Source organism: Sander lucioperca, chromosome 21 (assembly GCF_008315115.2).
Source record: "Sander lucioperca isolate FBNREF2018 chromosome 21, SLUC_FBN_1.2, whole genome shotgun sequence".
Classification (NCBI taxonomy): Eukaryota; Metazoa; Chordata; class Actinopteri; order Perciformes; family Percidae; genus Sander; species Sander lucioperca.
The window spans coordinates 5,957,791-5,984,145 of record NC_050193.1 but is presented as its reverse complement, the minus strand read 5'-3'; the positions used below and the strand labels follow the sequence as shown (position 1 = coordinate 5,984,145).

The window sequence follows — 26,355 nt, the reverse complement described above, 5'->3', positions numbered from 1 at the left end:
TCCAGCTGCACTATGGTGCAGCACTCAAAGTTTATACAGAATACTCTAGTTGGGTGTCATTTTTTTCACTACGTTTTCCATTTTAACCCTAGAATCTGCGTAACTGGGACAAAAGTAAAATTAACACACGCACACTGGCAATTCACCAAGACTTACTTTGAGTCCAAAAGCCCAAAGGAGGGCGTATAGGCTATTTGACCCAGCATGACTTGATCAACAGTCATCAGAACCTGTTAGGATGCAGAGAAAAAGTTGAGAATGAAAACCAGGCTTCATTTTCATCAAGCGTCTCAGAATCCTTCCACGAATTACACTGAAAGTTAAACTAGGACTAAGAAATTCAACTCAATACAGAGACACAATGTGCATGCATGTTTCTTAAGAGTTGTCAAAAGCATTAAAGGGAAAGTACTCGAAATACTGAAAAAAACAGCGGGCTGGGATTGCCTCCACACAGCTCTCACATATCGTTTCCTAATACGTGAAATACAGTACCTATAGTTTTTTCACGGCCACATGCACTAACATGCATGCGTGGCAGGACCAGCTATCAAAACAAAGAAAATGGTATTACAACACACACTGAGGGAGTGTGACTTCATTCTCTGGTCAGGATGTCATTCCTCCACTATACAGTGCTCAGCATAAGTGTATACACCCATGCTAAAGTTGACTAAAAAGAGGAATAAAAAAATCATCTTTTGGAAATTGATCTTGATGCCTTAATTAAAAAAAATAGGAAAAATCCGACCTTTAAGGACACCAATTTTCTTTGTGAATGAATAATGTGTCGTAAATAAATAAATGTTCCTCCTTAAAATACAGGGGGCATAAGTAAGTACACCCCTATGTTAAATTCCCATAGAGGCAGGCAGATTTTTATTTTTAAAGGCAGTTATTTCATGGATCTAGGATACTATGCATCCTGATAAAATTCCCTTGGCCTTTGGAATTAGCCCCACATCATCACATACCCTTCACCATACCTAGAGATTGGCATGGGGTACTTTCCATAAGATCATCTCTCAATGCAAATCAAACCAGCTATTAGGCTAACTGAAATAAGACCATGCCAATCTCTAGGTATGGTGAAGGGTTTGTGATGATGTGGGGCTATTTTAATTCTAAAGCCCAAGGGAACTTTATCAGGATGCATAGTATCCTGGATACTATGCATCCTGATAAAGAGATGATAGAGAGATGATTTTATGGAAAGTACTGACTTATGCCCCCTGTATTTTAAGGAAGAACATTTATTTATTTACGATACATTATTCATTCACTAAGAAAATTGGTGTCCTTAAAGGTTGGATTTCTCCTAATTTTTTTTAATTAAGGCATTAAGATCAATTTCCAAAAGATGATTTTTTTTATTTCTCTTTTTAGTCAACTTTAGCATGGGTGTATTCACTGAGCACTGTATGTTTACATAGCAAATATTTGTTGACTGTTAATGTTAATGTTCTGAATGTTGAGTATTGCCCCTTTAACTATGTGGTTGCATCATGGGGATAAATACTGATAATATTCCCCACAATGAACCAAAGAAACATTTCAGATTAACTGCTAAATATGTAAAATATTTGTCCAGTGATTTTTCTTTAGATGTTATAGCACCTCGATGATTGAGGTAAACCTTCAGATGTTTTGCTCTTACTATTATCATGCTGCTGAAAGCAGGTGCACTGGAGATACATAAGTCATTGCATGCTTTCTAGTAGTAAGTAAACTCTGGAGTGAGCATCTGCCTGTAACCAAATTACCATTTATTTTGATCAATTCAGTAAAGAGCTCCACACTGTTAAGATTTGAAGGAATAGTTTGACATTTTGGGGGGATTTGCTTATTCACTTCTTTCCGAGAGTTAGATGAAAAGATTGATACATTATAACATTAGCTCAGCCTAGTATACAGAGTGGAAACAGTTTACCTGCCTCTGCCCCAACAAAATGCAACTCACTAATCAACATGTTATATCTTGTTTGTTTTATCCATACAACAAGTTGTGGTTTCGTGGTTTTACGGGAGGCTTGGCCGGGCACAGTCTGGAGTCTCTGTTAGTTGCAGATTCATTTTGATGACAACATTTTAGTAATGTGATAAAGTTGATGTAATCCACCCTACTGGCTTAAATCAGTCCTGTGCAAGAAGACAGTAGCTTTTTCTCTGGCTTGACAACAAAGTATTATTCCTCTCTATTCATAATAGTATTTATCTTGTTGTTCCATAGCAGTACGTGCAGTATCAAGAGAAAAAAAAACACAAAGTTGAGCATGTCAATTCAGAAGGTTACGTTCATTTGTTTGTGTCTCACCTTGAAGCGGAGAGCTTCAAGCCACGGCGTCATGAATCACTCCTCCAGCTGCGAGCAGAGGCCGTAACACTGTGACAAAAGACTCTCAGCATGGAACTTCTGCTTATACTGATTTCACAACCTTCTAAATAGAAACTCTGCTGAAACGTAGCTGCAAACAGTTTACTGTTGTGACTTAAATCCTGCAAAACATCAAATACTACGGGTCGCTTTCACAGGAAAATTATTGAAATGTTCAATTATTCCCAAAAACTGGGATAATATAGCATGATGCCGAAATGAACGCTAATATTTGTATGTCTATATTTGTAAATATTAATACACTGTATTTCTGTTGAATTTTGATTTTTTTTCTTTAATTAAAAGAATGAATGTGGTTATCCATGGATTTATAACATGTACTTATTTTATTACTACTTTGATCTTTGTTAGAAACCTCATGGTGTTGTACTCAGCAATCAAATAACTACTAGTTATCTCTTGTACAGCAAGATTGGGTATTAATATTGAAGAAAGCAAATGTGGATTTTGTCCAGTGAAAATCTTATTCTGGAAAGCAGACTTTTGAAATCTGATTCCCCTTAATGTTAAAATGACATGTAGAAGCAGTTGCTTCAAAAGAACAGATAACTATAGAGCCCTAATGAGCAGGATTGGACTAGATTGGATGGAACAGATGTAACAGGAGCAGTTCAAGTATAGATCAAAACCATTGTCACAGAAAAGTTTAAGTATAAATATGCAGCTTTTTCCACTTTTAAGAAGCAGCATCAAAACCACTTTAGTATATTGTCACACTGCTGATAACACTGGGTGTAAATGCGATTTACTGCTCATTTATTTTTGTTTTGACTGGACCATATTGTAATTGACCAGATCATTGACTCAATAACTGAAAGTATAATCATTGAGCTACTTAAAGAATATAACAGAGGAAAATGTCTTATCATTAGCAATCTTAAAAGGTGTATATATCTAGCCTCTCAGCAAATTGTGTATGTAATTTAATATATTAAATGAACAATGATAATTGGGACTTCTTATTTAAATACTTTTGGTCAAAAAGACCATAACACATTTATGTTTTTACATTTTCTTCAATGTAGAAGAAAAGTTATCCTAAGACACTGATGTCACAGTATCCATACAGGTGGTTTATGGGTTTCTTTTGGGTCAGACCCCCCCCCCAACACAGTGGAACGGTCTCAGGCCTGAGCCGCAGGTGACAGTTGCATTGCTCAAATGTAACATAGGGATTACTATAAACTCCCCTCTGTGTGAGCGGTTAATCAGGCTCTCTCCTTGTCTGAGCAGAATTACAACACTCTCGCCTGCCCACCTGCTCCCACCCAAAGCATGGCATAGAATGACTTGCGCTACTAAAAGTTTGGCAAAGATGTACATGCAAGAGTCATGCTACTGTCATGCAGAAACCCTGTCGCGCAAACGGCTGAACTTTATGCCTGTACATTTGATTACTGTAGTTTCAGAAGAGTCCTGCAGAAATATGTCACCTGTTCCTGTTTCAAAAACATGACCCCAACAGCTACAGCCCTTTTATTTCAGTGCTGGTAATTTTTATTGGTGCACCATGCCAAGTAAATCTTTTCAAGTGGAGTTGAAAATAAGATGAAAGATTATTGGGACTATTTTTCAAGTCTGTTTTTTTGTTGTTTTTGTGTAAGGTGTATAACAAAAACAACATCCACATGATGAAACTATAAAGAACAAAGGTTTTGTTAACTTCACTGTATGACTCATCATAATATTAAAATTGTGACTCATCAACAATGTTTCAGAGGGTGTCAATGACACTAAGCAGCTCCATAGCGAGCATACCAACTGGTGGAGGGTATAAACAGCAACAAAGCATTAATGTGTTTGTTTCACTTGGCAGTTATTCAATATTTCCTTTACAATCGAACATTGAAATGAAATGATATCGTCTGGCGTTTCTCTGGTCCTAATAAAGCTGGAGTGTTTTCACTTTAAAGGAACTCTGAAGTTTCTTTGTTGGGTGCTGTGCAAACTATTTATAAATATCTTTTAAGAAACAGAGACAAGACAAGCAAAAACTCCCCTGATGATTGTAAATAAAAGTAGCCTCCCGTGGCTAAGACAATTCAACATCAAAGAAAAAAAGAGTGAGATTTCTCAAGTGGCAGATGGAGAGCCTCCCTCAACTAATCATAATTTTAGATAAAAAGGTTTCTCTAAAAATAAATAGCCAACTAGCTTTTTTTGCAGATCCGTGCTTGTCAAGGCCCCTTCATCATCTGTTACTGTTTGTAAATGATCAATAATTAATAGCGGCGGGTGCATGGTTGACACATGAAATAAAAACACTGGAATAAAGTGCTCCTCATATGATTACTGTAAATTTTAGAAGACAATTGTAAGGTTAATCAAACTCTAATCCAGATCATAATGGTTACATAGAAGCATCCTAATAGCAGTTATAATATTCAGGCTGTATTTTACTTCCTAAAACAACAAGATTCAAAGCCTGTGAGCAGTTGTACCAGTTGGTGTAGTATGTATCATCTATTCAAACCAGTGCAAGAGTACATTTATGTTAAATTTAACCAACACAGGTTTTTTGAAACGCCATGCAGTGGCTATGATGAGTTGCCATACTGTGTGTCCACACAGCATCATTATATAATCCTGTATTTTGTGGTTATGTTCTGGATATTTGATTTGACCCTTCTAAAGAATTGCAAAGATTAATCCTCTACAGACCTATTCTTGTTGTGAGTTTGCTTAGATATCACTTGTGTTACAACTGTGTGGGAGAGGTGATATTTAACAGAAGGGTTACAGCTTGAATTAAAACTGTCAACATATTCTCATTATATTGATTCTAGGAAGTGACAACTTGTAAAATGAGATAAATTTGTCATTGATCAAAAAGTGTTGGTGCAACATGAAAGGGCAGGTGGAGAAAAAAAATCATCAGAAAGGTTGGTCATCTTGAAACCATGAATATAATGTGTCAAAGAGTTTTTAAGATGTTTTTCTATGTACCTATAAGGGCGTTTGAATGGACATAAATCATTTTCTCAACGCAAAATATATTCTAAGATATATATATATATATATATATATATATATATATATATATATATATATATATATATATATATATATATATAATATACAATGCTTATTCATTACTCATGTGTGCCATTAGTGAAATTCACAGCCAAAATTATTTCAAAAACACAATCAGTAACTCTTTAAATTACAGAGCTATTCAAACAGGTTTTTATTTTTGTGTATTTCTTTACTCCCATGTAAATGTTAACATATATTAACAGATATTTAAAGATATAATAATTGAAATAAATAATGTAAGTTATTGCTAGTGCCTTTATTAAAGCCCCTTCAATCAATTTAGAAGTGACTCTCGATGAAGGATTGTACCTCTACAGATCATTTTAAGACAATAATGCGCTGTAAGGGTTGTAATTAGAGCTATTAGAGCTCTCTCCCCCCCCATGACCCCCCCCCCCCCACACACACTCTCTCTCTCTCTCTCTCTCTCTCTCTCTCTCTCTCTCTCTGTGTGACGAGCTCTGTGGAGTGAAGTAGCCTCAGAGGCGTCTGACACCCTCCAGTACAGACAGGTGCACCGCTGTAGTGATGCTACACCTCTCCAACTATTTACTAAAGTAGACTGCCCTTTGGAATGAGCCTGAACTATAACATACCTTTTCACAAAACCGTTCGTTTTCCAAGGAGTGAACAGTACAGGGGCGCACTGTGCTTTTACGCATGGAAGTTGGAATCAGCCTAAATAAATTTACGCATGGCTGTGTCTCGTCTCTTCGGAAGATGCGTCCGGGCTTAGCTTCTCAGGGCGTCAAGAGCGGGGTAAAAAGTGAGCAACGATGCGGGGCACTGAGCTGCTCCTCGGTTACTTTCTGGTGAAAGTTATGGTGTGCAACGCGGAGGGCGAGCCGGGTCAGACCGTCGACGACTTCATGCTGGTGACCGGGTTTAACGACTCAAAGGAAGGGGATAGCGGAGTCACGGAGAGCCCGCATATGGAGGACAAGTGCCGCGGCTACTACGACGTGATGGGCCAGTGGGATCCGCCGTTTGTGTGTAGGACGGGCAGCTACCTGTACTGCTGCGGCACCTGTGGCTTCAGGTTCTGCTGCGCGTTTAAAAGCTCCCGGCTGGACCAGACCACCTGTAAAAACTACGACACCCCGCCGTGGGTGATGACAGGAAGACCACCAAAAGTGGACGTGTCGCTGGACACCGCGAAGGATAAAACCAACATCATTGTGTATGTCATATGCGGGGTCGTGGCCATAATGGCACTGATAGGAATTTTCACCAAGTTGGGTTTGGAAAAGATGCACCGTCCGCACCGAGAAAATATGTCAAGGTAGGTCATCATTTGACCAATGATAGTGTGCAAAACCCTACCATTTGTATCAAAAACAAGTCACAAAGTAACACGTTGTTTTATATATACAATTAACACTATGAAAAAGAAGTTTAACTGCACTGTCTGCCCAACAGTAAGTCACAAGCACATTTTTGTCAGTGTTACAGACAAAAGTGTGCTTTTTATGTTTATTGCATTGTCCTTGGCCTGTGACTTTAATTTAAAATTGTCAGACTATTGCCAGTGATGTTGTGACATGTGTTACATGTGTGCCTGCTCAAGTTAAAACTGTTTTTTGTTTTGTCCAAATATAACTCAGAAAGTGAAGATGGTTAACACCAAAAATGGTTACATTCTAGTTTGGGCTGCGCAATTAATATGTCTATTTATCTTCAGCATGTTACAATTGAAACCAAGCACAAGGGCCGCTGTTGAACGTTTTGGTAAACATATTTTTTTTCTGCAAATCAAATTCTGTAATGTATCACTAACATATACAATATGTATAGTTTGTTAAAAAAGGCACCATGTGCTGACTTTTGGTTTTAGAATATATGTAAAAATGTTAAAGAATTGCACAAAATTGCATATGGCAGACGTGTTTGTGAGCATCTAACACTTGCAGATAGTTAGTACACAAAGACACTCACTCTTTCCTTAAACACATCACACATATGCACGCAGAGAGGCTTATTACTCTGTCCTCAAGAGACTGATTTTGGGCTTAACAATGTCTGCACTGAGGAGGCACTGCGTTGTCATTGTTGTTCTGTGTAAGAGTCTGTAGCAGTCCAGCTAGTTCTCCTCCTTCAAAACAGATGCATGTTGTGTTCACAGACTGTTGGGGTGTGTTGACACTGCACCATAATGAGTTAACTTGTACACTGTCATTTAGATAGGTGGATTCCGAAGCAGCATAGAGTTTTTAATATAGACAATGTTACTTGAATCCGAGCTGACACCTGTGACAAAAGTTAATTACACAGTAACTGGATGGTGCTTAACTTATGCCAAAAATGATTTTGAAGTTAACAGGCCTTAGGACATACTGAGAATAGCTATCATAATCAACTTTTACTGTATGCAGCCTAATATATATATATATATATATATATATATATATATATATAAAAGTGGTGGACTTGACACTGACAGTTCAATTACTGCTTGACATAATGAACATTTTTTTATCTGCAGATAGTTTTCCATATATTTTACAGATGCATGCCTCAGGTAACATATTTTAACTATTTATCTCAGTGAGTCAGCACTAAAGTTTGAGAAAGTAATTTCGGAAAAACATGACTTGCTGCAGCTGTTCTCTGTGGATTGAAAGAAAAACTTAAAACGAGTTCAAAGTCTTGTTTTTGCTGACCTGCAGTGGTTAAAGTCCTTTTTGCAGTGCACTAGAAGTGTACTCAGGATCGGTTCACTCCATTGACGTATATAAAATGGACCAACAGATCCCGTTGCTCTGGACGGAGACCAGTGAAGGATATTAGAATCACTTTTCTGATGATGGCTGAGCGTTACTGCGCAGCCTCCAACTGACAGAGCCGACGTAAATGTGACGTAGAGATTGAGAAATCTCAATCATTCCAAATCTTGCAGAGACGGAGAGCATAGGTATATCTAACATAGGCACAGGCGAATTATTGCTTACTAAAATGCTAGTTAACATTAGTAATTAAACTTAAACAGCTAATGTGAGACGAAACTGCCTGCGAACTTCTCCTGTACTGTACGGTAATTTCTCTACTGTGCGACAGTAAGTCGCGTGGTTATGACACAATCGTTAGCCTATTTTTACAAAAACGCCTGCAACGGAACCACAACGTAAGGTACAAGGTAATGGAGCCTTTTATACATTGTCGTCTTTCTTTAAAAATAAACAGTGGACAAATAGAGTCTTTAAACGCATCAAATGTAAAGTTATTCACTGTCAAAGTGGCGCCAAAATGAATGGCAGTCAATGGAATGCTAACGGGGGGGGTGATGGCTTGTTAGCATCAAAATGGCGCCATAGGAGCTACGCGTTCCGAGGAGAAGCTTACCCCCTTGGTTCACTCTGACAACACTATTGGGTGAGTGTAGCTAAAGGTGCGACATAGCACACTTTTGGTCACCCACAACCACACCCAACAGCGATGCTGGCAGTTTTTAAAAATGCAGTACAATGTGCGATGGAAGCCCAGTATTCATGTTGAATGATGTTTTGACCTATCATTAGGTCCTGCAGTGGGTATCAGGCTGTGCCGTCATAAATCTACTGAGCCCTCTGACAAGCAACACCCTAACCTGACGTACAGTAAGCTGCCTTTAAAGGACAATTCTGGCGCAAAACGAACCTAGGGGTTAATAACTAGGTTAAAGTTTTTTTAACAGAAACTTTGCGTTAATAACTTGAGATGCGGAGCATGACAGATATGGTGATTTATGAGGCCGAAAGGGTCTAAAGAAAGACTATTTAGTAGCATGAAATGTAGGATCCAGTTTTTTGGAGTTTGACCCATACTAAAGACTTAAGGTCAAGGATATCTCAGACTTTGCTGCTTAAATGTTAAACTATTTAAATCATGGACTGCCTTACAAAGCATGTGACTTTGACATGAGAGATCGCAGTTCAATCATCATTTTTCTTTTTTTTTTTCACATTTGGAGATTTCAGTATGAATTACATTTTCAGCAATTGGATGACAAGCAGTTATTTTCTGGAATTACTCAGAAACCCACTTATTGTAAATATACCTAGGAAAGCCATACATCCTCTGAATGATCTAGGTCTCTAGTTTGCGGTTGTATAAATTCATGAGGCTGGGTTAATCCTAGAGTTCACAACAGGTAATTTTAAATGATTCACAACAATGAAATGGCTACTATGAGGACTAACATGAATACACAAGAGTCTTAGCTTTCCAGTCAAACCCAATGTATGCAACTCCAGGGATATGTGAAAATAACACAATTATACTGCATGACAAAACTGCATGGTTTTTGCCCAAAACTGGATGCTATAAAGTGGGCATGTCTTTAAAGGAGAGACTTGTAGGTACCCACAGAACCGATCTTTATTCAGATATCTTGGAGTGAGAGGTCAAGAGACCCCTTTGAAAAAGGCCTTGCCAGTTTTTCCCTTGCAAAAATGTAGCCTTAATTTGGAGCGCTATTTAGCTATTTATTTTTTCCCAACAAGCTAGCATGTCATGGTTGGTACCAATGAATTCCTTAGATTGTCTAGCTTCATGATACTAATATCTTCATTTTAGAGCCGGCTACAGCCTCATAAAGACGAAGTAGAAGAAGTAATGTCAGCTGAAATCGCAGACGGTCCCGTGGTCCTTTAAGGGTTAACACTGGTCTGACACTCCAGGCCAATTGACTGGCTAGGCCATCAGGAGTAGTGTTGACGAACTGACCGAAGAGCCGGTTAAGTAACCCGACCCCTGTCACTGAACCGGGAGAATCGAGTGCCATACGTCAATGAACCGACTCACTCCTGTTTTTTTCTTTTACCTCATTCGTGCCGTTGTGTGTAGCTGGTATTCTTCTGCTACTGTGTGTGTAGTAATCTAGCTCATTAGCGCCTCCACTGGAGTGGTGGTAGAATCAATCAGGAAATGAGCTACCTAGACCGCGCACCAGGCTACTGAAGGAGACAGTAAGGACTGTAACCGAGGGTACTGCATACGTCTATATTCAAACGGGTGTCTAGGTTCTCGGCAAGTTTGAGTTATCAACCGATCCCAGAAGTCTTTATTTCTCGTGCATCTTAGATGATTGTGTACATACAAATTCATAGACTACATTATCGATGGATATCACATACAAATACACGCCATGTTATCTAGGTAGTTATGTTAAGTTAAACGTTTGTTACATGGTAGGTAGGCTGTCACCAAGAGACCGCGCACCAGGCTACTGAACGAGACCGTAACCGTGCCTAATGCATGAGTCTATGTAATCAAATGGGTGTCTAGGTTCTTGGCAAGTTTGAGTTATCAACCGATAGCAGAAGCCTTTATGTCTCGTGCATTTTAGAATTGTGTTCATGGAAATTCATAGGCTACATTACCAAGGGGAAATACAAATACACGTAATGTTATCTTGGTAGTTATGTTAAGTTAAATGTTAGAAGTGATTGTTGCTACATGGTCACGAGGAGACCGTGCACCAGGCTAGTGTCAGTCAGTGTGAGTGTGTAAATAGTATGTCGAGACCGAATGTAACCGCAAACGCTCGAGTCTTCCGCGGTGTCTTGGTTCCTGGTGGGCGAGGAAACGCACAATCACCCCCCCCTGCCGAGGGCATGTAAACCGGTGACCGAATCTATTAACTCGGTAGGCCAACCAATGACTGTCCGGTTGAACCGACTCGCGTATAAGAGTCGGTTGTCCCATCACTAATCAGGAGTACTGGAGGATTTCCCGGTCCGGGCCTGCCGCAGTTTGTGTTCCTGTAGGGCTGCACGATTATGGCCAAAATGATAATCACGATTATTTTGATCAATATATTGATCACGATTAATTATCACGATTATTTGTTGATTTTAACCAAAACACATTTTATTGTCAAATAGGCTATTTATAACTGCTTTCACATCCATATTGTGCTACATTCCTGCCAATACATCCATATTGTGCTACATGCCTCCTTTGTTGAAGGATACTATGAAGGAGTATGCCATTTCAGCTGTTGTGCGACCGCTTTCCAAACATGCGTGTTTGCTGTGAAAAGATACAGGCAACGTAATTTTCTGTTCACGTTAACGGCACATGTTAAAATCTGGTGCCAATAGGGCCCGGTATCTACCGGACGAAATAGCAACACGGATTACGGTCCCACTTAAATGTCTGCGTTGCGCTCTGATGCTCCAAAACAGACGTTACAGGCAACAGAAACATAGCTGCATGTCACGCTAGTTAACACTAATAACACGTTACACAGCAGGTAATGTTAGCCTACCGTTAGCTACAGTAGTAACTGGATTAAACACGGCTAAAATGCTGACAGCTAAACGGTGTAGTGTGACTGTATTTCACTGTTAGAGGATTACAACAGCGGGACGTACAACAGTCTGCCGCTAAAGCTATGAGCTAAAAGACTCAAACTAGCACTGGTCACTGCTGTTGTCTGAAAAACAACACAGACGGACAAAATGTCCTCTGTGACTGTCAACATCTAAACTAAACTGCGCGGTGCAGGGAACCACTCTGATTGGCTCATGGAGGCATATGATCAGAGAGTGGTTTACGGAGCTTGGGAAAAATAAAACTTTTATACAGAGCGTTCTATGAACGGAATGAAGCATTTTAAATATCGCTCGATCACGTGAATTTGATCGTGGGAAGCCAAAATCGTGATCGTGATTAAAATTCGATTAATTGTGCAGCCCTATGTTCCCGTCTCCTGGTTTTTGTTTACCATGAAGATAAACTTTCTCCAACCTTAACAGAGTACATAACCTGTGTAGACTCTGAGGTGGCAAATAAAATATGCTCCTATCATTTGTTTTTTGAACTGTCACATGGGTTATTTCATGGGACACAGACAAACGCTTTACTTTGTCATTTAGGAGGACTTGTTGCACTGCTGGCCCGCACTGAATCTGTACTTGTTTTTTACTGAAAAATGTCCTCTCTGAGATTGTTCTTCATCTTTCCAGAGCTCTTGCACATGTTATCCGCCATCCTGCCTCAGAACATACGGACGACATTGGACTTGGCCAGCATTATGAGAACATACAAACCAGAGTCACAGTTAACAGTTTCCGTAAGTACTGACATCAGCAGCACACAACACTTAGCAATACACCTACATATTCACATGACGGATCAGTTTTTTTTCAAACACTGGGTAGCATATATGTATTTACTAATGCTGCTGCCACCTGCTTTCACTAATGGGTATCACATCACCCCAACCAATCTAAGAGATATTGATAAAATGTGAGCCCTGTTTATTTGATTGCCTATCCTAAATTAGCTGAAGTGGTAGAAGGAAAAAAGGCCCCTCCCTCCACAATCCTGCTGGTGAAGCAATTAGTCATGCCCTCAGCAATCACTTAACATATACACTAATTACCACCGACACCCTAGAGCTCTGCTTCTTAGCCAATACGTATTGTATGCAATGGCTTCACACATTATATTCCACGCTCATTCTGTAGGTCATCAACACCAACACCTACACACACCTACACAGATGTGCACCGACAGAAAAGATTTCTTATTGATGCTAACCTGCCTTGACAGCTGCAGTCAATAAAGATCACACCCCTCCCCCCCACCCCCCGCTCTGCAAGCTGTATAATTATGGGAAATGGCATCTCATATTACAAAAAAAGTTTTAAAATACGTGTTCTAGCTGAATAACTTAAAAAAAGAAAGTTATTTGGCTAAATTGAGAATAAACTCTACTGATACTGATTAGGTACAATGCAGTATAGTGAAAGAATTACACCTTACATTCTGTACAGTTGAAGTTAGAGGCCAAGGAATCAACAAAATAATTTAAAATAACAAAAGCCAGGTTATGATTTAGTCTTAAGTTACAGTATAAAAATAATTAGAAAATGAATAAATTACATTAAGTGATGTACTGATATCCCGTATTCTAGATGCTTCTCAAAACGTCACATTTGAGGCAGATGCAAATCAATATCAATGATTATTCACATGATATGGAAAGCCAGAAGTTTGCATGTTCTCATTACAACGTAGGAGTTTAGCAGGTGATTTCACTGAGTAGTTAGGAAGGTTTGCTAATTAGTGAAAACACCTGGTGTAATCTGTGGTGGGAATGAAAACCCGCCTGTTCTTGGCATACATGGCAGATGACTGCCTATTTCAAATTACCTCATCATACATAGCCAGGCTTTAGTGGCGCAAATATTTAAGCATTTTTAATTAACAGACTGTCTGTAATTAGTTAAAGTTAAATTTTATAAATTTAAATAAATGCATACTTTTATTACAAATGTCTAGATGCAAAATAAATCTCAGATTTTGCAAAATTACAAGCATAAATGATCTTAAAGGTCCCATGGCATGAAAATGTCACTTTGAGTTTTTTTAACATTAATATGCATTCCCCCAGCCTGCTTATGGTCCCCCAGTGGCTAGAAATGGCGAGCCCTGGGTGTCCTGCTATGCCTTTGAGAAAAAGAAAGCTCAGATGGGCCGTTCTGGAATCTGCTCCTTATGAGGTCATAAGGAGGAAGGTTACCTCCCCTTTCTCTGCTTTGCCCGCCCAGAGAATTTGGCCCACCCATGAGAGAGAGACATCATGGCTTTCAAACGAGCAAAGTGGCAGTTGGTCAAGGCCACACCCCCACCCTCCACCTTGCCCCCCCCTCTCTCCTCCTCAATAGCTACAGACACAGAAATGGCACATACTAAGGAAAGCTCATTGTGGGACTGGCTCTAGTGGCTGTAATTGTGCACCAAGGCTGAATTTCGGGAGAGACTTCAGACACAGCATTAGGGGACCACTGAGGCCTATATAAAAGCATCCAAAAAGCAGCATGTCATGGGACCTTTAAACCCTAAATTGCCAGGCAGTCAAGACAGACATTGACAGTTTTCTACATGTGCTGTTTAACTTAAACCTAAATGTGATCTTTTAGCATGACTGCCACAAGGCTGTCCTTACAACTTTGTATTCACATTTTACCATTCTATCACATTTACTAGAAATATTACTGAAGTGAGAAATGCAATTTAACTTCAAACATAACTAACCTCAGACATTCTATTTTAAGAGCTAGCTGTAATTTTTGTTTTAACTGAGCTTATTTTTTTACTCCCTAAAATGAGCTGAGGTAAGGTGTCAGCACTGACATGATAATTAATCATTCTAAAATCAGAGCGCTTTCTGTCCTACCTTGCCTCCTCACAGAATAATTGTCATTTCATTAAAAACCAGCCAACACGTTAGGACTGATCTTCTGAAAGAGATACTGTATGCTATCTTCGGTATACTATGTACAGTATTATAATTTTAATCAACTATTGTAGTATAACAAACTTGGGTTAATTTACTTTCTAAATGCACATTAGGAAATAGTTTTTTACTGTTATTCTGCCTGTATATTGTGATGTTCAATACTTGAAACGTGCATTTAGAAAAAAATAGTCGGTTCACAACACAGGGGAAGTGTTTGTCCACAGCTTTTTGATGTGGTGAGCAAACAAACTTGTGTCCTGATTTAAAATCCCATTTTTCCTACCTGTACCTGGAGTAAATGAAAGAAAATGATCAATGATGTGCGATGACACAACATCATTGTGCTGTAAAGCAAGTGCAGTCGCACTGATTTAAAGGTTATGTCACTTTTGTAAAAAAGTGAAAATTGTTTTGAAAAGATGTGCAGTTGTCTTACCCCACCTGCATGGGCGTAAATCTGATCTAACAGTAGGGGGGGGACAAGAAACATAAAATTTCTGAAGAGCAATTTTTGAAGGGGACACAAATAATACAGCCACAATTATACGCGTAGAGGACACATGTACACAGATGAAAGCCTTAATACTATCATTAGTGTAGCATGGAGACTGTACCATTATCCTTCTTTTCAGTGTTTCTCTTGATTCAGTGAAAAAGCTGACTAAATTGACCAAAATATTCTTCTTTAAAACCATGTATTTATTTTTAAGTTGTTTACAATCAAGCCACAAAAATACCTTAAAACATAATGACTTATTTTGAAAAAGTGTCCCCATATAAAAGAAATACAATACTTTTGTACACTTGTTAAATTAGCTGATCATAATGTAAATTAGTGAGCCACTGGTAAAGCTCATCTGCTAACCCTGACAGCCACACACCTCCAAAAATATGAACTGAGCTCAACACACTTACCTGAGACTCTACACCTGACTGTCCCTGGTCTCCCTGTTCCTCAGTTCTTTCTGTCTCCTTTGCCAGTGACATAGTGATGTTAGTATTTCCATAAGCACCCATTCTTATAAAGATGTTACCAAATTGTCTTGATATGAGGACTTAATGTACTTACTTGGCGTTTTGGTGTACTGAAAAAGGATCTTATGTCTGTTTTTCTTTCCTCTGTCATTTTATCTGGGCAACAACAACACAAATCTTTAACGTCAGATGTCTAAATATGAGTTATAGGTTCATAGGTTCACCACGCGGTCATATTATAATTATAAAATGATCTTGCGTCCTCCACATAAATATTAGGTTTCGTCTGGGACAGAGGATATATATTTAACTGATCAGCCACTTAACTTCATATTGAGCAAAACACAACTGTAGATCTTCAATATTAACCCTAATATCAGTTCACATCATAGACTAATAATATACAGTCTATGGTTGACACACATAACGTTAGGCTTATCGCCGTGATAACGTTAGTTGTAGTGGGTGCATTTCTATCCAACAAGCTATTAAACAAGCTGGCTAACGTTACATTATATTACAATAACATAGCAAACTTTTTGTCATGACTAATTCATTAATTACTCAGCATCATTTCTATTTGAGAAAAGAAAAATTTCATCTGATGTTTAATGTGAATAAAACAGCCTTGAACCGCCTACTTAGCTACATTCCTGTCACCCGATGTGACTGTGACTACATTTACACATGGCCGGCTATTTTCATAAACGGACATTTAGAACCTCTACGTTTTCAGAAAAGTGTTCGTTTACATGTACCCGTGTATATATGCTGTCAATGTCGTTAAGAGCATGCCACACCTGTAGGTGGCATTGTAACGAGAAGCTCAAGCCCATGTTAGCCAATCACAATCCCGAAAATAGCAACAACAGCAACAAATCACTTCCTCTTTCTCTCTCTCGGCTGCCTAAACCTCCGTTTGTCTCAGTTTACATGCAAACGTGCAAACGAAGTTTTCCAAAATCTCCATTTTGGCCGGAGTTTTTAGAAATAATTGTTTTCTGTGATAAAAACGGGGTTTTCGTGTAAATGAGAGGCCAAACCGCAGGAAAATATCTGCGTCTTCCCTTCGTATAAACGGTGCCTGTGAGTCTAGTACAGATCCTCCTAATGTACAGCAGGCAGTGGACCAAACCACTGTGAGGCAAGGGAGGGGGGACTCAAAATGTTTTTAAACTTAAAAAGCATTTTTTGGGGTTTATATTGTTTTACTACTTACACAGATATTTAAGTATACATCATTATGTTATTTACAATACACAGCATTGTTTTAATGATATTTCTAGGGGGGGACAACCCTTAGATGGAGGGGGGTCCTGACCCCCCCGACCCCCCTGGGATTTACGCCCTTGCCCACCTGCCTCCTTCTTTGAGTCAGAAAATAACGTTCTACCAGCTGATCATTATATATTTAGTTTTACTTTTAAGTCTGTCATCTGTAGTATTTTTCCAGATTATTACAAAATGCTTCTTGTATATATTAATGTTTCTAATTATACTGTATACACACTAACTTTGCAGTGCATTATACTAGCATTCACCCTATCCACATAGTGTAGATTTCCAGGTGTATGACTGGGGTATCAAAAAAGAGAAGGCACAAGACAGAAGATTACTTTTGTATGATGGATACCTCCCAGTTGATGGGCTGCACTAGTTGCTGTGAAACACCTTAGACAAGCAATTTTACAGTATAAATGGTAAAAGATTTATGTTTTATTCAAGTTGAAAATTTGCTATTTAATTCATATATTACTACACTGAAGAAAAGAATGATGTAGCTCTCAATTGTTAGGTGACCTTGGATGTGGAGAGCCAGGGCACAGTGTGCTGGCTGCTGTATCTTACAGGGATGTATGGGAGGGATTCTGTGTAATAGAGTTGGCGACAGCACAGGGATGATTGTTGTTTTCTTGACAGCAGTCCTTACAAGGTTACAAGGGGTGAGGTGATATTTCTTGCCACATGGATCCGTCCTGTACTTGTCCTCCCCAGATGTGCTTTCTAGTGGCAGGTGTGACTATGCCCTTGCTATATTAGTCACTGTATATTACAGATAGCAGTGCAAAGCAGTGATTGAAATACTCCAAAGGGAGCCCCTGTTCCTCATCTATTGCCTGTCAAAGATAACAAAAATCTGTTAGACTGGGCTATGAGCTCTCATTCTCCTCAAGACACCAGTGTTACAGTTTTTGTGAGCTGGGCTTCTTTGGCTACCAGTACTATCATGTTCATGTCCTGCTGGCCATGTGCGCACATGGGGTAATTGTGAAATGTGGCCTCTTTTTACTCCAGGCAGTCAACCAGAGAGAACAAAGTCTCTGTGACAGTCCATTTCCTCACTGCCAGATAGAAATGTATTTCAGCAGCATTACCTCTGACAGCAGCCAAATCTACCAAATGTAGAGTCTACCTATGGTTCCATTTTCCACCTGCCATATACTGTACTCTGAACTGTATAATGAAGCCTCAAATCTTTAAGGAGATAATTACAAACTGACAATAAAGAGAGCTTGAAAAAATGTTTGGATGGAGACATGGGTTGTTTCACTCCTAGTCTCGCACTGCTAGACCTATCTCCTTGATTGATCCTCTTGATTTTGAATCAAATCTTGAGCCTAAAAATCGATATTGAATCGAATTGTGACATTTTCTGAATCGTGCACCCCTACAAAATAGCCTCGGGAAGGAACTTGTTTTGGTGGAACATGTGCACGTAGGGAGGCGAGCTCTGGAATAAAATGGCTGTGGAGTGTGTGATGAGAATTTTACTCAAAAAAAAGATAAATATAATTTGATTGTCGGTTCTAGCTAGGACGATGTGTCCCAAATCGACCAGAGTTAAGAATGCCAACACAAAGAAAGCGGAAGGTAAGGGACATCCGACCGAAAATGAGGGGCATCCGGCGGAACCGGAACTATCCCGTAAATGAGACGTCGTTAATATAGACTGTTTCACTACTAATATGGGTTAATTTAGAATTAAAATTCTCGTCTTTCTCTACATTTGTCTACATGGGGCGGCAGTAGCTCAGTCCCTGGGGACCTGGCTTGGGAACCAGAGGGTTCAATTCCCTGCACTGACCATGTGCAGCATTGGTGTGATATATGTAGAGGTGCACATTTCCTTCTTATTGTCTCATTAGCTGTATCAGATTGTATCAGACTACTGGCGTCAATACAGCCAAACTCTTTTAGATCATTAAAATACTTTGACTAATACTTTTAATGCCCTTTGGGTAAAAAATCTGACACTGGTCAGGAAATGTGTCTGTGGTCGTTAAATTTAAAGAAGAAGAGTGAGATGCTGTATGAACTTGTTAATTTTATGTAAACAAACTATTACCATATTTTCAAAGAGCATGAATTACTCTTTCAAAGTAATGATCAACTTAATAATGAACTCTGTACTCTAATTGCTTTATAATAATGGCATCACCCCAAAAATAAAGTATTTTATGTGCACACTTTGAAATATGTTTTATACTTCTTGATTTTTTTCACATAAAATCTTGTCCACAAATGACATAAATCAATTATTCTTACTTAATTAATAATTAAGTTAATTTATATGTCTGAAAATATGTTTTATCAAACAATGTACATACATTTAAGTATAACTTAGATCAACTGATAACTATGAATAATGCACACATACAATTTGAATATAGTGTTTGAGTTTCAGGAGTCTGACAGAAATGGATAGATATTGACTCGGAGATAAAAGAATATTTTCATCACTAACTTGAAAGTAGGCTGCCTGTAAATAAGAGCGCCCTTCTCCATGTACCATTTATTTTGGGGCATCCAGCTCCCAAAATACTCTCTTAAATCTTTTATGAGTTCCAGGGTGGTGTCTGTGTCTGGAGTGTTAACTCGCTTATTTCCCGCAACAACCATGGAGTCTTTAACCTTACAAGTCTCCAGAAGTGGCCTACTTTCTTCTAGCAGCTGACATAAAAGCTGTGACTTTGACAACAGTACAAGCACAATGACACTCAGTCAACACACAGTCAGATAAACACTAAAGAGGGAGATAAACAAGTACATATCAGCACTTCAGTTTAGATTGAGTTTGGCATCCTGAAAATAGCAAAGTTGCACCAGATGTTCACAAAAGCACTGTCCTTATTTATTAACTGCAGTGAAATCTTAGACTAGCCTATACATAGAGTAAAATTGAGACCCGGAGACATTCAAACTAAACTAAAAATAAATGTTTTTGACAATATTGGGATACCAAATAGTTTGGCTAAAGCATTCAGTGTACATTAATAATATTTTAAATGATTTACTTTCGGTGGCATGGCTTCTACATTTAATGGGATACCCTGACCTTGACTGTAGTATCAGATAAGTGCAATGGGGGGAGACCTCTGGCTCACCCAGTGGAGTGTTTGTCCCATGTAGGCTGAGTCCTTGGCAGCGGCCCGGGTTTGATTCCGACCTGTGGCCCTTTGCTGCATGTCATCCCCCTTCTCTCACCCCTTTCCTGTCTTCAAGCTATCCTGTCGATTAAAGGCCATTAAACCCCCAAAAAATAATCTAAAAAAAAAAAGAAGAAAAAAGATAAGTGCAATGGTGACCACACAATGCTAATGGCTAATCACCCTATTTATACATTGTTTTCCATGGTTTAATGAGCTCATCTGAAAGAACACATTTGATCTATATGTTTTATTGTTTGGTTTTTAACAAACATACTGTACTCCAGATTTCCTTAAAAGCAGCGTTAACCATGTATTATCCTGGTTAAATAAATTACAAGTGAAGTACATTCTATGTATTCTATGAAAGCACATCTAATTTGACTTTTAGCTTAAACAAGATCACATTGAATGAGAGCCTGTGTGCATGGCCCACTTACGATGTATTGTATGAAACTGAAACAGGTCAACAAGCCCAGAAAGGAAACTGACAAGGTAACACAGATAGATTCGATGCAGCTGTTTCCTGTTACATTTTTTGAGAATTTGGTTACTTTTGTTAGTAAAGCATTTTTAAAAGATTCATTGAGGGTTTATGAAGACAAATCCATCACTGAGTTTAATATCTTATCTGTACACAACATGAAAGTGCTGTGCTGTCTTTCTCAACTTCAGTTTATAATAAGGCCTTCAATAAAACTGAATACAGGAGCTTGTTATAAATACAGCCTTATCATAAGAACACAGTAGCACCTTAAATTACCTCAAAATCTGATTTTACTCATAACATTACCTCCTTGAGGTGTGGTGGAGTGAAAGAATTGTCAAAGCTGTCCTCTACATCATTTCATGAGACAGCATTGATAATTTGAGACTTTCCAAATTAATTAGCACAGTAATAAAGTTTCTTGCTGACCAGTTGGGAATAAGAGCCTAATTAACCTATTTTCTGTATTAATGATCTGTTTTTACCAGACACATTCTAGACCAAGAACCAGTAGACTCAAAATTTAAAGTCTGTAAACTTGAACCATTAACAACGGCTGTGATGAGTTGATGGACATCTTTTTTTTTTGTATAATTATGGCCCCTGTATTTTAAGGAAGAACATTTATTTATTTATTTACAATACATTATTCATTCACAAAACAAATTGGTGTCCTTAAAAGGTCGGATTTTTCCTCATTTTTTTAATTAAGGCATTAAGATCAGTTTCCAAAAGATGATTTTTTTATTCCTTTTTTTAGTCAACTTTAGCATGGGTATGAATACTTATGAGCAGCACTGTATATATATATATATATATATATATATAAAACACACATGCAGCAGTCTTCCTGTGAATTGTTAGTTCCAATAATCTCCTCAAGATAAGACACTGAACATCTGTTTGCTCTGTCGTGCCAGAAGGCAGGGGGCCAGTCTCTTTGCTGTGCACCCCTTAATTTACCAGATGTCTACTGTAGGATTAGTACAGTTTCACAAAGAGCAGTCATGACACTCCAGCTGGGTCCCCAGAAAAACCTACTTTGGGAAAGTGACACTACTATTCTACAATTCTATCTTCACATCCATCCATCAAGCTGATCACATAACAGTCCCTCAGAAAAAAACAAGTTTAAATTAATAATTGTATTTTTTTTAATCATTAATTTAAACAAACAATAAATAATTTATCACATATTGTATTAGCTAATGCAAATGGTCACATACAAATTTGAACATATTACCTCAGCGATTAAAGGGAATTTGTCGCTGCAAACAACAGAAACACTGAATTTTTGCATTAACGACTTGTGTTTTCCCTCCTTTAGATAGCAACCACATAAACAACGTGGCTCAAGCATCAACTTTGATAACACAGCTTTACCCGGCTGTGGGACACATTACCAGCCCCTATGAACAACAGACGCCTGTCAAGGATCTCAACAAGTATGCCACGCTCAAGGCTGTGGGTAAGGTTTGATCTGATTAAGTAGCACATTACATCCTCTATAAATAAAACATACTAATCAGGGTTACCCTGCATCATGTAAAGAGAAGTGTCAAGGTTTAATTGAGTGAACCATGATCAACATCATCTTTAATCTGAGTAATCATTAGATTTATACGTTTATGAGGAGAAAATGTATCTGAAATGTTTTATGAAATCCCAGTAAAATTAAATGTCGTTAATTTTGAGTAAAACATTAATTGTCTCAACAGACAAAAAACATGCTATTAAAATGTTCTGCTAGCTGCAGTTATAAGTGCATCTCTCTCTTTATAGCTTGGCATTAAAATGATATAAGACAATGTTGCTTTGGCCGTTTTTCAGTCTTTTATTTATCTACTTCAGATGCAGCAAGAATCCTATTTACACAACACATGGTGTAATATATGTACTTATGTACAAAATTATATTTTTCTTTAAATAGGAACCCAGTTGGTTTGAATCTCCATCAAATCTCTGGCTGACAGAAATTGTTGTCAGTTAATCCATGGTCCATCATTGCCAACAGAGAGGGGAACTGAAAGTTTATTTATAGAAGCAAGTTTGCTGTCCTTCTCATGTGCTAATTTTGGAAAGTCTGCAGCAAGTGCCTGGACAAATGCCTGGGCATTTGAAATAAGAAATAACAGAAAATACCAAAATAGTATCACTCATCAAGAAGATGCTAAATGATTTTTCAAAAGCCTGTTTGTAAAGTACGTCAATAAAAATACATTCCTGCAAATCATAAAATGAAATGGAAAGTGTAGTGTAAAATAAGTACCCCTTTTACGTGCATTATGGAGATAGTATGCGTTTTGTGAGCTTAAAATACTGATAACAGCCAACAGGTGATGTTGACAGTCTATGTTACGGTGGAGTGGAGCACATATGTTCAGGCACACCTCCAAAATGTAGAGGTCCCTTTTGTAATATAAAATCCTAACACATTTATTATCAGTTTACTTTTTAACTCACTTAAAGTGAAAAGTGAAGTAATTCTGTTGCAAAAATAATTATCACAGTGCCATTTCAAAGAACAAATAGTCTTACATTTAACTGACCTTGATTTTGGCCAACCGTCATCTCTGCCTGTGTGCATAACTTTTGAAAGTTTGCAGAGAAAAAACAAATGAAATAAATGTGCAGAATCAAAGTGTGGAGTGAAGGTATTTGTGGATCTGTATTTGATGCTATTTAGCACAGTGAAACGGGAGTCTTTTTATAGATTAATCAATTAGCTGTGGCCATGGAAGGGATGACAGCTATCAGCATGTGTGTAGTATGTCCAATCACATAAAACAGCTCACTCTCTTTGTGATTCACACAACCGTCAAACAAACTGATCACGAGGTAAAATAAAAATAGAGCAAATCTTAGCTAATGAGACTGGGGACAGGAGACAATCAGGAGCAATCAAAACATAAATGAGTTCGGGAGTGGTGATTAGATGCAGCTATACTGTACACGGTGAGCCATGTGAGCCTCTGTGGTCCTAATATATGTGTTCATCTACCAGCACTGATTAGGGTTTTGCTGAAGTAGCTACTGTAAAGGATATGCTACTCATCACTACATCTCTTTCCTGTACCATGAAGTGAGACCCAGAGCGCAGCCACAGCTTGCTGCTGATGAACAGACCACATTAATGGTCATCTGGTAAAAAATGTCTAAAATGTTAGAAAATACTAATACAGCATGATGTGCTCCGGCTCAAAAGTGAATACTGTTTTCATACATTGTAGCACCTGATTGGAGACATAAAATCCCACTGCAGTGTTTTTTTTAGCAAATTACAGCAGCTGATTATGGCAAGACAAATACCAAAAGACAAGATATAGTGTGCAGTGATCTACTGGCATACCACCTCAGTCTTACTGAGTTCCCAGTGTTGTTAAATAATTTTGTAAACTTGAATATCAACAAATATTCAGTGAAGTTGGAGTATAATTAACAACTGACCTCTCACACAATATATTTGCATTTTTTATATTAAATGTAATTTTACGTAATAGCTGACAGGAAGGCACAATGAAGAAATATATTTAAGCATGTTCTGGTTGTGTGAAGCTACCACAATTTAGTTAACACTATTAGCAGTCTACACTACATTACTGTGCACCAAGGGCATCATTTCCACTGGGGATGGGGATAACGTGATGTAATGACATGTTAATGAGTGATGTGGCCAGTGCTTAGCAGACTTTCTATGCCCTGGGTTTCACCTATCATGCTGCCCCAACTTGTTGGTGGAGGTTGTTAGCGCTGTATGCAGCCCAAAAATGAATACCTGCAGACACTCACAGGGCCGATAAAGTACCTCCTCTTCCTCTGCTTTTGCTGCTGTTTTTCAGATAAAAAGTTGTCTATAGCCTATAGTAGTATTAGTAATTAGTAATAGTGTGAACACTTTTCCAGCCAAATAGCAATAGCCACTTTCGTGATTGTGCACAGGACAGGGGAAAGGCCAGGAATGTAAAAAGAGAAAAGCAGTGGGAGCAAGAGGGACGGCAAAAAAGGAGCACTGACGGGAGGGGTGTATTTGTTTGGGTGTTGAATTCATATATCAGCAATCTTTCTCCAGTGTAGCTGTAACTAAAAATACAGGTTAAATACAGGTTTATACGTATGTTTTCTCACACACACACACACACACACACACACACACACACACACACAGGACACAATGCAATGGCCAATGAAGGGAAACATGACAAAGAACTATCATGTTGTTTATCTATCTATTGTTTATATTTGTTAGCAGAGAAAGCTAATGACAGCTTCTACAGCCACCGGCGGCAATTTATTGAGATGACATCCAAGGGCAGCCTTCCCATGGAAGCTGTGGATATGGAGCCAGAGCCGAGTAATCCTTACAGCCCACCTAGACAGCTGTCTGCAAAGCAGAATGGACACAAGTACAAAAACCCCAAGAGCCACAGCTCCCAGCTGCTGTCCTACAGCTCCAACACTGCTGCCAGCCCGGGGCGACTAAGATCCTGGGAGAGCAAGGACATGCTGGGACTCCGACAGAGCTATGGCCAAAAGAAACTCTGCATTATAGAGAAGGAGCTGCACACCACTCGCTACATGCCCCCACAACCATACTTTGTCACCAACAGCAAGACAGAAGTGACAGTATGAGGGACTGTCTACATTTAGGGAAGGCAGTAGCTGCTGACTGTGGGTGGTGTTGTAAGAAATCAGCATGGACTATAGTATGTGCAGTTGTGCATGTGATGGGCAGCATTTAAGTCGCCACGTAAAGTTGAAGTGTACTGTAACAGGACTCAGTATCAATCACTGTTTCTCAGGAGGGCACAGTGATGAATATGCTGTCATCGATATTTATAATAATCCAACTGCTAAAACAAAAGTTACATAACTCATATATAACAGTGGTGAGACATGTGACACTTACAGTACTGTTGTCAGTATTTACTGAGATATCAATGTACCTTGACATTTAAGTATAGTATATCATTTCTATTAAAAGGAACATTTTCCACCTAATTAGTGTTGATGGTAAATGTAGTCAATTCCTGTGCGTGATACATTGACCGAGAAAGCTGAGTTCTCCTGCTCATGGGGCCGTGTCGGCAGTGGCTACATGTACCAGGATGCATTGTGCACATGCTACTGACGCCCAGGCAAAATATAATGTAGCCAAGTTGTGCCTTTAATTTGGCAGGTAATAAAAAAAAAACCAGAGGCTCCGTAGTCTGAACCAGCGTAAACCAAGAGGGCAACAATTCTGTATTTTCCACATTGTCAACGGCAGCGCATTACAGCTTTACTACTTCCATTTTTACCTTTTACAATAAAAGCCCAACTTAAATTCACTCAGCATTTCACTAATCGCCAATTCAACAAAATAGCTTACAATAACGTTAAGTGACGAAAATACTCACTCAACTAATCAGTCCCTCCAGAATTTCGCGGCCTTTTTACGAGATTGTTGCAGTCCAAAATGCCTGATTTTGCGTATACCTGTTGTTGTGATGTCTTTTGGAGCAATATATATAATGGTATAATTCTTTAAAAATAAAAAGGAAACTTATTTCAGCGAGAATAAAACTACTCTGGGCTGAGTTTTCCTAGTAACCTTATCAAAAAGGCTCAGGATGCTCCAAATGTTGGTATAATATGAAAATGGCTGGTGGATTTAAGACAAAAAATAATAATTTATTGAATTAATCAAATTTGAAGATATCTGTCAAGTGGCTTGTTGATCTTTACATTGTTAGTTCATTTCCTATCCTGGCCTGGGCTGGGACACACATTCATACGGTTTGATAAAGTAACGTTACTTATTGAACTT

General features: G+C 38.5%; 1 protein-coding gene across 1 annotated transcript; it reads left to right on the top strand.

Annotated features, from left to right (window-relative positions):
* The first annotated feature begins 5,897 nt into the window (after positions 1–5,897).
* On the top strand, positions 5,898–26,128 carry shisa9b (shisa family member 9b). Its single transcript, XM_031313002.2, has 4 exons — positions 5,898–6,713; positions 12,379–12,485; positions 21,877–22,017; positions 24,796–26,128. The coding sequence occupies exons 1-4, from the start codon at positions 6,208–6,210 to the stop codon at positions 25,176–25,178; spliced, it is 1,137 nt and encodes a 378-aa protein (XP_031168862.1). The 5' UTR covers positions 5,898–6,207; the 3' UTR covers positions 25,179–26,128.
* Positions 26,129–26,355: the final 227 nt, after the last annotated feature.

Bases quoted from the DNA above. Each gene is read 5' to 3' on its own strand.
- shisa9b (XM_031313002.2), top strand. From the start codon at position 6,208: ATGCGGGGCACTGAGCTGCTCCTCGGTTACTTTCTGGTGAAAGTTATG. The intron at 6,714-12,378 runs GTAGGTCATCAT...TCATCTTTCCAG, and splicing joins CACCGAGAAAATATGTCAAG to AGCTCTTGCACATGTTATCC. The intron at 12,486-21,876 runs GTAAGTACTGAC...TCCCTCCTTTAG, and splicing joins AGTCACAGTTAACAGTTTCC to ATAGCAACCACATAAACAAC.